The sequence below is a fragment of the Scomber japonicus genome, chromosome 3, assembly GCF_027409825.1.
Source record: "Scomber japonicus isolate fScoJap1 chromosome 3, fScoJap1.pri, whole genome shotgun sequence".
NCBI lineage: Eukaryota > Metazoa > Chordata > Actinopteri > Scombriformes > Scombridae > Scomber > Scomber japonicus.
In genome coordinates this window covers 21708289-21721380 of record NC_070580.1, presented here as the reverse complement: position 1 = coordinate 21721380, position 13092 = coordinate 21708289, and the positions used below count along the sequence as shown (strand labels likewise).

General features: G+C 37.3%; 1 protein-coding gene across 3 annotated transcripts; it reads left to right on the top strand.

Moving 5' to 3' along the window:
- Nucleotides 1-53: 53 nt before the first annotated feature.
- On the top strand, nt 54-12653 carry mst1 (macrophage stimulating 1). 3 transcript variants are annotated; one of them, XM_053315032.1, is made up of 18 exons: nt 54-252; nt 736-880; nt 2142-2257; nt 2354-2468; nt 4498-4634; nt 5136-5256; nt 5448-5566; nt 7030-7246; nt 8142-8272; nt 8780-8882; nt 9155-9291; nt 9414-9446; nt 9544-9658; nt 9731-9808; nt 10524-10670; nt 10770-10876; nt 11192-11331; nt 12372-12653. In XM_053315032.1, exons 1-18 carry the CDS (start codon nt 201-203, stop codon nt 12531-12533), a joined length of 2175 nt encoding a protein of 724 aa, XP_053171007.1. In that variant the 5' UTR covers nt 54-200; the 3' UTR covers nt 12534-12653. The 3 variants fall into 3 exon arrangements, with proteins under 3 accessions (XP_053171007.1, XP_053171008.1, XP_053171009.1); XM_053315033.1 differs by having other exon boundaries at nt 55-252; nt 7033-7246; XM_053315034.1 differs by having other exon boundaries at nt 58-252; nt 7072-7246.
- The last annotated feature ends 439 nt before the right edge of the window (nt 12654-13092 follow it).

Genomic DNA, 13092 nt, shown 5'->3' with positions numbered 1-13092 from the left:
TTTAGGTATTTTAGGTTTTCTGCGTAACTCTGAACTCTTACTCAAGTCTTTTGGGGATTTCTCTCTTTCATCAGGTCGATGGGACGTTTAATTACTTTAGTCTGAAAACAAACCCCCAGAGCAGGGCTTCAGAGAGCAGAGATCTCAGTGTGTTGTTACACTTCCACTAAAACAGTCTTTATCTCCCACAGCTAGAAACAATGAAACTGCTGCTGCTATCCTGTCTTCTCCTGACAGCTGGGCTGGTCACTGGTAAGAACATTTAAATTAAATTAATTCAATTATAAATGACTCAGTGGTATTCAATCTTCTACAGTGATATCAGGACAATACAGTTTTGGTTTTATTAGTGTTTTGCCATGAGGTTTCAAATGAAGACCTATTTAACACAATAATTATCTGAGGGATTATAAAGCATATATGTCAACTCCTAATCATTTTAAGTTCATGTTTTTGATCCATTTTAATTGTATAGTGTAATAAATTGTACTGATGAGTGTATATTGCAAGTTGTAGTAGTAGTTTAAGTAAACAGATGTGTTGTGTTGCTCTTTAATGCTTTTTCTGGTCTCAAAAACTAGCAGCAGTGTCTCGGTCCAAAGGTTATATGTGTGCAGGCTCGAGCCCAAATGTTGCAGTGGGTACCAGTGACAACGTGCACTGCTCTGAACAGATACAGGTTCATGAAGTCATCCTGATGAACGCTGTGTTTCTGGTTCTGTTGTACAAAAACAGGGTACCGCAGTGCTCTGAATGACTTCCAGCGCTCGGAGGGCAGAGAGCTGGTTCCCACACCCTGGAACTCAGCTCGAGTGCAGTTGTTACCAGGCCTGAACCTGGAGGACTGTGCCACACGCTGCTCCCAATCACTGGACTGCAGGTATCCACCTTAAACTGACAGGGATGCAATACTGTTATTGTAGCATCACTAGGAACCATTTCCCCATACTTAGACCAGGTATATTACATGTCACTTGAGTTTAATAACAGTTATGAAAACTTTAAAGATCTTTAATGAGCTCTATGTCTGTATACATTTTAAAAAGCACATTAAGATTTAAAGGCTGTGAGCACCTTTAAGGATGAGTCACAAGTTTACTGATGAGATTGAAAGTTGAAAACAATTTTTTAAGACTGAGGCTAAGGAAGAAGGGTAATGGATGATGTTAAAAGCTACTAATGGATTGTGGTTAGATTGTTTCGTAAACTGTGTGAGTTTGAAAACCATCATTAATTAAGGTTTGCAGGTCACACAATCACAGTCACAGTATTTTTAAAGGTTGACACGTTATTAAAAAATGATTATTGGTCCAGATGTAATGAGGCCTTCCTCCAAAGTAGATATTTGTAGGCTACAAAGAATGCACGAAACATCCTTTAATTTAAAGCATTATTTATTTATCGCAATTTAATTCATAGTTTTGGTCATCGTTTTCTATTAGTTGTAATAACATTGCACTCACCAAAATTACTGCTGAGGTCTGAAACAGGGAGACATCGCTTGTAAGATGATCAGGCAGGTTGTAAACAGTTTATCCAGATTATCTAAGCAGCTTATATTTGGTGGTAAAACTGAAAGTGAGGGCACCTGAAATGTTGATAATCTTATTATTATCGAAGCTGAGTTCAAATCTGTGTAAAAGTATTGAGTCTGATGTGGAATAAATCTTATTTTCCAGAGCACATAATTTCACATATTAACAACAGAAAAGGAATGTTATGTTTTACTCTGCATATTGATTTTCTTGTCATGGATCTTACAAGTACAGTAGGTCATAGTTTAACTGGTAAATTGGTCAATATACTGTTGGTGGATGTTTACAACAGACAGTTTGGGTAATAACTTTAGCTTAATTTCAAGATAACTTTGACTAAAGTGTCCGCTTGTTTGCTGGCAACTGATTTTTATTATCCCTAATGGCCAGAAGTCTAAATATAAGACTGAAGTTGTACTGAACCGGAATTAACCTTTAAAATGTTTCCAGACTGACAACCTAAATATTGTCTTATTACTGCATGTAATTTATTTAGTTTGTTTTGTTGTAAAGCACATTGAGCTACATTTTCTTGTAGGAAGGTGCTATACTAATAAAGAATTAAATGTATTAAATCTCTGACATGAAAATATCACTCAACACCAGAGCATTCAACTATGAGACACGTCCAACTGTCACCTGTAAACATCTGCCCTGGGTGGGCGATGGCAACAATGCAGAGGTGAAGAGAAACGTTAACTGTGACCTTTATGAGAAGAAAGGTAAGGCTTGCATGTGTTCACATCGTGTGACGTTTCAGAGATTGACGTGACGTATCAGTGCTGGAGGTATTTGATTGGTCACTTTTCATTATGCAGTCTATGTAAGAAAGTGCATCGTGGGTAAAGGGGAGGACTACCGAGGGAAAGTCTTCACCACAAGGAGCGGACTCACCTGCCAGCAGTGGTGGTCCAAGTTTCCTCATGATCACAGGTGAGACAGTTCCTCTGATGAATCAGAAAGTTTTTACTATTTTTTACATTGCAATACAATATTGAAACTATCAAAACTATGAAATAACACAGGTGGAATCATGTAGTAAACAAATAAGTGTTAAACAAACCCTAAACCATTCTCGGCATCTCATCTCTTATCTCAACCAGCTTCACGAGGTCGTCACCTGGGATGCTTTTATGAAACGTGCACCTTTTCAAAAGTTAATTGGTGGAAGTTCCTGTCTTCTTAATGTCTTTGAGATGATAAATGGTGTTGTACCATGTAGTGTTTGTATACAAAAAATGGCCCTATTCCATGACTATAGTGATCCATATTATGGCAAAAACTGTTCATATAAGTAGAAGAGAAACGACAGTCCATCATGACTTTAAAACATGAAGGTCAGTCAATCCGGAACATTTCAAGAACTTTGAAAGTTTCTTCAAGTGCAGTTTCAAAATACTTCAATCGCTATGATGAAAGTGGCTCTCATGAGGACCGCCCCAGGAAAGGAAGACCAAGAGTTACCTCTGCTGCAGAGGATAAGTTCATTAGAGTTACCAGCCTCAGAAATTGCCAATTAACGGCACCTCCGATTAGAGCCCACAGCAGTGCTTCCAAGTAGCAGATACATCATCTCAACATCAACTGTTCGGAGGGGACTGTATGAATCAGGCCTTCATGGTCGAATTGCTCCAAAGGACTGAGGGAGACCAATAAGAAGAAGAGAATTACTTGGACCACGGAACACAAAGAATGGACATTAGACCACCAGTGGAAATCTGAACTTTAGTCTGATGAGTCCAAATTTGAGATTTTTGGTTCCAGCCGCTCTGTCTTTGTGAGAGACAGAGGAGGTAAATGGATGGGAAGCACAGAGGAGGAGGTGTGATGGAGTGAAGGGGGCTCTGCTGGGTGATATTGTTGATCATTTATTCAGAATTCAAGGTACACTTAACCAGCTTGTCTACCACAACACTCTGCAGCGAAACGCCTTCTCTTCTGATTTGTGCTTAGTGGAAACATCATTCGATGTCGTCATCATCCTCATTTGTTTTTCAACAGGACAATGACCCAAAACACACTTCCAGCCTCTATAGGAACTATTTGACTAAGAAGGAGAGGAGTCAGATGATCTGGCCTCCAAAATCATCTGATCTTATCCCACTTGAGATGGTTTGGGGGAAAAAACGCAGACCACAGTTTGCTCAGCATATGTGGGAATCCTTCAAGACTGTTGGAAGGTGACGACCTCATGAAGCTGGTTGAGTTTGAGCAAAGTTGTCATCGAGGCAAACAGAGGCTACTTTGAAGAATCTAAAATATGAACATAGTTTGATTTAAATAACAGATTTTTGTTTACTGCATGGTGCCAAAGGTTTAATTTTATAGTATATTTTAGTATAGTATATCTTATTTTAATAAAGAAAAGCCCTTGAATGAATAGTTGTGTCTAAACCTTTAACTGGTACTGTACAGGAAGGCTAGAAACAGTGTTATTATTCTACCTTATTGTAAAAAATCCATATTCACATACAATATCCACTTTTTCCAAAGTCAAGTCCTTCGTGACAGAAATATTTATTTCAATATCAGTAAATATGAATACAAATCTCTCTGTTCTTTGTCCTGAGCTAAGAAAGTCAGAACTATAGTAAAGTGAATTTGAAGGCTTACAAGCATAGTTGATTTTGAATAGACACTAAAGCTATAGATAGAAAGATGTTAATCACAGTCACTAAATTATTTGGGGTCAAGTGATTAATATTGACTTAACATTTAATATTTCATTTAATGTACCTGAGATGATTTTGAAACTTGCTTTTCTTTACAGGTCAGGTAGATTATTGTATTACTAATACACTTAACATTATGTTCATCACAAGTTATGTTACTGTAGTTGTGTAATGGATGTGTAAATCAACAAGTGAATTCATTTTTATCACTTATTTTGTGGGTCAGCAGTTTAACTTCATTGTTTCCGCAACAGTTCATCACTCAGTGTAAAACTCTCTATGTGTCTCAGGTGGATTCCCACAGCCACTAATGGCCTGGAGTTAAACTACTGCAGGAATCCAGATGGGGACAGGATCGGTCCTTGGTGCTACACCACTGACCCAGAGCGACGCTACGAAAGCTGCAACATTCCCCAGTGCAAAGATGGTACACATTTCCATTCTGTATGAGAAGTACATACATGTGTGATGGATGGATAACATTTTATTTCACAGGTCTTGCAATGTCTCAGCAAGAATTGTGTTATTTGTAGCTAATTATAGGAATCAGAGAAAATGTGTTGACTTTCAGAGGAATTCCTTTACAAGAACTCCTTCAATCTTAATCATGAGTAAAAAATAATGTCGAGTTATATATATTTCCTTTCATTTACATTTACACAGAAACACAAACTTAACATATTTACATGTTTATGGACTTGAGGATACTTTGGTCAAATATGGTTGTTATTAAAAAGTGAACCAACTGAACATTTTCCTTTTAATCATACCACATTGAAATGTCTTATCCAGCAACCTTAATAAAAAAAAACTACAGTTACAAATCAGTTTCTTTCTAGGAAAACTAGTGAACCGTAAAATGAAGTGCAACAGTATGCCTGCTTTTCTTCTTTTCACTTTGAAACTGTGCTGTCGGTTCTGTTTGCAGAGGTATGTATCACATGTAACGGCGAGGAGTACAGAGGCCAGGTTGACCACACTGTGACTGGCAGAGAGTGTCAGAGATGGGACCAGCAGTACCCTCACCAACACATCTACCAGCCCGAAAAGTACTCACACAGTCATCACTGCACTATCTCACATGCTGTTAGCCAAACTGATCGATAACGTGAACTGACTAGAGTGTAACTTTACAATTGTGTTGTTTGAGTGTTGAATCAGTATCAGAGGGGATCTGTAAGCTTTAAGTCCTTTGTTTTGTAATTGTGGGAATTAAAATGTCCGACATGTGTTTTCTCAGGTATCCTGATAAGAGTTTGGATGATAACTACTGCCGTAACCCTGATGCCTCTCCAGTTCCCTGGTGTTACACCACAGACCCGGAGGTGGAGAGAGAGAGATGCGATATCAGCAAATGCAGTAAGATGTTACTTCTGTCATAGACACACTATTAGAAATATTGATAATATGTAATAACTGATGTTTTGTATCATAGGATAAATTAGTGGGATTAGATCTTCTTGCTTGTTTCTCTTATTTTGTTTTGGGGGTTTGTTCCCTCAGGCACGATAGAGGTAACACAAGCTAAATGGAGTCAGTTTCTGTGATATTAGGACTCACAGTAGTAGAGGGGAGTCTCATTAACTGGCTGTAATTAAATTTACAAGAATCAAAAACCTTTTTGGTGTCTGTGCAAATTACTTCCTAAAATGTGGGACGTTTTACAATTACCCCAATGATTCTCTTTGATTAAGGAGTGAATGTGCAGATGGTTGTCTGTGATTCAAGCCCTGCATTCTTTCTCAGGTTTCAGGTTAATTAAAGGTTAATTAAAATGTTTTTAATTATTTTCTTTTTTCTTTTCATTAGCGTTAGTTAATTTTAAGGGTAGTTCATCTTTAGTTTTATTGCTGTTAGTATTTGTCATAGTAGTTGGATTATTTTACAAATATACATAAAGTCAAAATGTAAAGGTTTGATGGAATTCAATTTCCTTATTGTACTTGTTTGTAATGCAGATAATGTAATGCAGATTATGTAGTACCAAAACAACAAGTAAATAGGTTAAATTAGTTTGTTTTTAGTAAATGCTGAAGTTCTCTTTTTGAAGTTAAGACCCCAATATTTAATTCTGAATAAAGTCCAAACAGAGTTAAATCCTGAACATTAAGCTCCAGAACATTCAGATCAAAATAAATTGAATCAGGCCATCAGTGTTTTCTCCAAAATTTCAACATGAGTTGTGCAAACTGTGTACAAAGAGCAGAGACCACTGAAAATCTATAAGATAGCGCCATCCTGTGGTGTAGCTGGCATTCACTAAAAAACAACAATATTGCTCAAAATCTATTTTCATTATCATCGTGTAGATCAACAAAAAGATTAAAAATATGAAATGTAACATTTTTTATTTTGCTGTATGTGAAGGAGAGGAAGAACTTTTTATATATTTATCAATCAATCAAATCAAATCGAATCCTGTAAGATGGGTCAAGAGGAAATCATGTTGATGTATTATATATATTATATATACATTTAAAATAGTGTATAAAATGCACAGTTTAATCTTATCAATGTCAGATTTTTAGGAACACAGATTGTTTATTTTTCTTGGTTTTAAATTTAAGAAAACCTTCATATCACATCAGAGTTATTTGTGCAAAATTATAGACTTGAAAAGAAGATTGTTTCTTCACCTTCATTGAGTAATTTCCTTTGCTGTAGTTTAAGGTTCAGCCATTCTGTGTCATCACATGAATGTACTGATTCTTTTTTTTATATATATATATATAATGAAAGAATTCATAACTTTTTTAAACTTTAATTTCACTCAAAACCAGCAGCAAAATCCACTTATCGCCTTAATTGGCGCCCTGTCTCAGCAGACCCACATCACCCACATTCAGCTTCCTCCTTCCCTTCAGCTGAGGTGCGTATGGAGAAACGCCAGCGCTCCAGCTTCACCACCAACTGTTTCCGTGGCCGCGGGGAGGATTACCGTGGTAAAGTCAATGAGACAACATCAGGTATCCCCTGCCAGCCGTGGGATGCCCAAGAACCTCACGAGCATCCCTTCTACCCAAACACATATGAATGCAAGTATGTATATAAAGTTGGAAATTGAGTGTGTTTGAAAATAGAACCTGACTGAAAGTCAGCCAATATCACAGAAATATCAGTGTCGGCATCGGCATGTTATCCGAAATGCACCAATTTTTAAAAAAGAAAAAAGTTTAAAGGTGTGTAGGCAGTATGTATATCTAATCCTTTTTCTTAATTCAAGTTTAATACCTTATTTTTATTTGTATTAATTTATTTAATTCCCAGTGAAGTTTACCATTTCAGTTCCTTTCTGATATCATATTATATAAGAAAGTTTATTTTTAAACTGTAAATATCATGTCAGCATAACATATCTTTTTCACAAGTGTTTGATAAACACATGTAAAGGATCATTGTAAAAAATGTATTGATAAGATTATCGGCACATGTATCTATTGGAATTATTTCACTCCACAATATGAGTATCGGCCCCAAAACTCCAGTATCAGTCAAGCCCTATTTGAAAGATGAAAGCACTTTGGGGTTATTTTCTGCACTCATAGCCTATTAGTTTGAAAGTTCTCTATTTGCTTCACACGTGAATATTAATGTTGAGATGTCAATGCAGTGAAATTTCTTATTTCTCTGCTGACAGTTGACAGAATGATAGATGGTCAGCGACACTGAACTAAAAAGCGGGGCACAGCCTGAGTGGCAACACACATGTGAAATTAATATTAAACTTATTTGTGATGCAGTGATCGCTCATCATGCCATAATCGATTACAAGCTTTTCAATCATCGCTTTTTAGAAGAAGCTACAAATCATATGAATATATGTCTGTAAATTAAGAAGGCGAAGCACATAAATTATGTGTGTAGCAAGCAATTTAAAGCATTAGTGATGAGCCTGTGGACATTGTTTAAACTGACTGTGTTACGCTTCATGCAGGGGTTTAGAAGAGAACTACTGTCGTAACCCAGATGGATCGGAGGCTCCCTGGTGCTTCACATCTGTGCCAGAGATGAGGACCGCTCTCTGCTTACAGATCAAACGCTGTGCAGACGACATCGAAGCTGAGGGTGACTCAAATCACAGCAAAAAGATTTTAGTAGTGAAAAGGCTACTGTCAGTGTTTGTGGATAAAGACAGATTGGATTATATGAATATTCACATGAGGAGAGAAATACTAAGAAGTCCCCTGAAATGCAAGCCCACAGCCACACACAACCAGAAAAGTTTAACTGGGCACCAAGAATTTTCATTTGATCATTTGGATTTATCACACTTTATTTATTCAGTGATCTGCTCTTATAAACTATTAATTTACAGGTTTTTTTATTGGTGTATTTAACAGGATTAGTGCACATTAATAAACTGTAAATGCACCACAATGTTGTTTTTTTTACCTGCAGTCCTGACATGAAGGTTGAAATTTGGTTTCATTGCTGTTTTCACAATGCCAGGAATCAAATTATGGCAGAAAATACAGAAAACCTTTCCTAATTTATATATCTAGCCATAATGTGGTCAAATTTAAATATACTTTATCCCAAAAATAATGTTACTATTACCCTTTTTTTATTTAGATTGCTACCACGAAAATGGAAAAAACTACAGAGGAATGGTTCGCAAAACACGTAAAGGCATCACCTGCCAGAAATGGAACGTGAACACACCTCACCGCACCAGGTATGATGATCATTTAAGAGTTACAAGGAGATATCAGTGTTTATGTAAGAAGAAAACAGTCTACATGCATTTGGAGACATTCATTACATGAGCAAAAGAAAGGAAAGAATGGGTTCTGCTGCCTACCTTTATATTACATCTCTTGAATCATTTAATATACTCCCAGTATTATGAATGAATGCTCTTTCTTTGCAAAAGTAAAATGCAAAATCACTTATTTGTGACATATATGACATGCCTTCATCTTTAAAAGTCAGTGTGTTTTTTTCTAGAATAAACCAGAGGACACATCCTGAGGCCAATCTGACAGAGAACTATTGTCGAAACCCAGATGGGGACCAGCACGGACCCTGGTGCTACACCACTGACCCTAAAACTGAGTTTGACTACTGTGCCATCAAACAGTGTGGTACACAACTCTGTTTTCTTTGTTTCAAAATCATTTAAATGAACTCTCAGGCAACAATTCATCTAGAGCTGCTCTTGTCTGACAATTTAACGATTCATCTGTTTCTTGGTGTTTTCAAACAGCTGGAGAGAAAGTGTCCATGACTGAACCAGAAGGTTAGTTTCTGAATGAATATAAAGCAATATTTCCAAAGTGACATTAAGCCTCTGTGTGTGTTTTTATGATAATATTTTCCCCTTTCTACGAACACAGAGAAGGTGGAGTTTAGTGAGTGTGGGAAGAGGGATGACCGCGCCCAGAGGTCTTTTTTACGTATCGTGAATGGGGTACCTGGGAACTCGCCATGGACAGTGAGCCTCAGAGACAGGTTAGTCTGAGAGATTTAGACTCAAAATACACTCTGCTGTGCTTCGTTTGACCTCTTATCTCTTGTGTGCAGGAAAGGCAACCATTTCTGTGGTGGATCCCTGGTTAACCCCAGATGGGTGATCAGCACCAAGCAGTGTTTTTCCTCCTGGTAAATTTTTATTTTTACTGGTAATCAGAAGTAGTACTCAACCTGAGATGACAGTTGTTAACAGTTATCTGTGGCTCTGAACAGATATTTGTCAACTCTGAAAATCACTCAAATGACTTCACTTAATCTCAATCTGATAAACTGGGGGATGAAGATGATGATGACGAATGGTGGAGTGGTGGGGGAAACATTGAGGTCTAAGTAATGGGAAGTAGTAATACTGCAGTATTCAAAATCTTACTAAAGTAAAAGTACAAAAGTATTATTTGCAAAACGTACTTAAAAGTATTCATTATCAAAAAAGTCCAACTCAGTGTTGTCTTACAATATTGAAGAAAAAAAACTTTAACTTTAAAAAAATGAATTTACTTTTTTTTTTTTAATGACTTCTTACTGATTTCGATTCATTGTGTGTCAAGACACCCCAACAAATGCAAGACCTTTAAATGTCAAAATGGAAACAGATCTGTACAAAATGATCTAAATTAAGTACAAATATAACAAATGTAAATACTGAAAAGTGATCTATAGCTGTTGAGTTGCATCATGGGAAGTGTAGGACCAAGAGTTATTTGTAGCCCAAGCCATACTATGGACAAAAAGTCAGGAAAAAGTCTTGCAAGTCTTTTATGGAAGAGCAATATTAAATATCTGAAATAAAATGTGTCCCACTTTGCTTATATTTACCGTACTTTTTGTCTGCATGTCTACACAGCTATGTGGACCTGCCCGGGTACTCGGCCATGATGGGAACACTGTTTCGTGATCCACAAGAAGGAGACCCTGATGTGCAAACCATCCCTCTCACCAAGATTGTCTGTGGACCCTCCGAGTCTCAGCTGGTCATGTTGCAACTGGAATAGTGTGTACTGTCAAGTGGCCCCAACATGCACACACACCCACTGATACACACTTATAATCAAAGATATCAACAATTTCCCTCTTACTCTCCTTTTTCTAGCCCTGCCCAGTTTAATGAGCGTGTCTCTCAGATCTGCCTCCCACCTGAGCGGTACATTGTAACCGAGGGGACGCCTTGTGAGATCGCGGGATGGGGCGAGACTAGAGGCAAGTATAATATTGGATCATAACTTTACACTGAATTTGCTACATGCCAAGCTTTATGCAACTACAATATGCTTCTATTGCAACAATAATATATGACTCTTTTAGATGACTAATAGAAGATAGTGTTTCTGCTGCTCTTGAAATGATGCGTTTAAAGTTGCATCTAAATGAGAGAGCTACAAAAGCTGTTGAGCAACAGATGGCGTTGCTGTTTTCAGAATCGTTCAACATCTGTCCACTCTCCTTTTCTTTTCTCCAGCTCTCTAAACACATTAGTTGCTAACTCATTCCTCCTTCTCCTCACTGCTTTTCAAGGCACTGGAGATGAGACTGTCCTCAACGTGGCCGAAATACCAGTTCTTAGTAACAAGGAATGCAACAAATACTTCCGAGGTCGTGTCCGTGAGAATGAGATGTGCACCAGCTCTTTCCAGGGTGGTGTAGGCGCCTGTGAGGTAGGTGTCCATGTAAAACTCCATTTTGTCTTCATTCAGTGACTATAGAAACAGAGAGTGGTATCAAACGTCCCCAGCCACAATTGTATGTGTGACATTGTGGTTAATATTAAGCTTAATAAGGATGTGTTCACAATTTTTCAAGTCTGTCTAAAAACAATAGTCAGGTGCCAAAATGAGCATGGTTTTGCTTCCTGTAATCATTCCTCCTGTTCATACTGACCATTAGAAGATCCATTTAACTGCATTTTCAAAGTAAGAAATGTCCTTCTGTGCAATAATTTGTTTTAGTTTATCTAAAGCTGATGTGAGACTTCAGCAGTCCAAACTGGTCAAATAAAAAGGATATCTCTTAAATACAATTTTCCATCTTTTTCGTATGATCCTTCCACTGCAGCTCAACAAAGAAACACTGTCCATGGAAACAGAGAGAAAGAATTTTGTACTGAAAATACTTTTGGAAGACATCCACTTCATTTGTTTAACTTAAACTGCTGAAGTCTCATATTAGCTTCAGATAAACTTTTGAAAACGTTTTGGCTCAAAATGAGGATCATGGATTGTGACTCGAATCACTTTCATTGCAAGAGCATCAGGAATGGATTTTCTAATGATTTTTTAAATGTTTTTTTGTTTCCCCCGTTTCCTGTCTTTATGCTAAGCTACGCTAGCCAACTGCTTTATATTGAACGGAAACATATGAGTGGTATTAATCTTCTCATTTAACTTAAAAAATTGAACACGTATGCTTCCCAAAATGTCAAACTACTCCTTTAGTGACCGCAAAGTAAAACAGTATAAAGCTGTAAATTAATACTCCAAATACTGAAGCTGCAGAAAACCTTTTAATGACGAAAATCACTTTAGCAAAGAGCATACAGCTATTTATACGTTCGTGTAAATCAAACACATTCACCATTTAGATAATGGAGGTACACTGGACAAGATGTGACTGCAAGATGTTTCCAACCTCAGCAATGACAGTCAGTCATAACAGAGACAAATAATGACTCCAGAGTGTTGTTCCTGTGTGTCTGCAGAGAGACTACGGCGGCCCGTTGGCGTGTCAGAACAGGGACTGCTGGGTACTCGAGGGTGTGATCATCCCCATGAGGCGCTGCGGACACGCTGGGCAGCCCAACATCTTCATCCGCGTGTCTGTCTACGTGGACTGGATCAAGAAGGTTATGGAGATGGCTTAGAGACAAATACTGCCATCCAACAGGGACTGATCAAATCTGCTTTCAATGCCCACTTTCATTTGACCATATGCTTTTTTTTTCATCTCAGGTGTTTCTTTTGCAATAAAAATATTAACAATACATCCAAATTTATCATCAGATTTTATTACATGAGTTATAATGCCGTTATATGATATAAAATATGCAGGAAACTTTGCAGGTACATCCCCTCATTCATGGGGAAAATGCAGAGACTGCTCTGTCATTTGCTGTTTTCTGCTTTAAATTATTTTTCATGTCCATTTAAATTCAGTTAATCCTTTCAGCCAGAGTATCTAATGTTAAATCCATCATTTAAATTCATGAACTGCCTGTTGCAAGCAATCAAAATCCACCATTCAGAATGAGCAGAAAACACTAATTTACGCTGAGGTGCAAAAAACAAAGAGCCAATGAAGAGAAGATTTATAATAATGTAAGTAAAGTTGTATAAAGTTGTGTTATTTATTCACGAGCAACTACAAAACTAATAGCGTCTCAGGTTCGGAGAAGAAGAATAACTGGGAATAATTAACTTCCA

Bases quoted from the DNA above. Each gene is read 5' to 3' on its own strand.
- mst1 (XM_053315032.1), top strand. From the start codon at position 201: ATGAAACTGCTGCTGCTATCCTGTCTTCTCCTGACAGCTGGGCTGGTC. The intron at 2,258-2,353 runs GTAAGGCTTGCA...TTCATTATGCAG, and splicing joins TGACCTTTATGAGAAGAAAG to TCTATGTAAGAAAGTGCATC. The intron at 9,292-9,413 runs GTACACAACTCT...GTTTTCAAACAG, and splicing joins CTGTGCCATCAAACAGTGTG to CTGGAGAGAAAGTGTCCATG.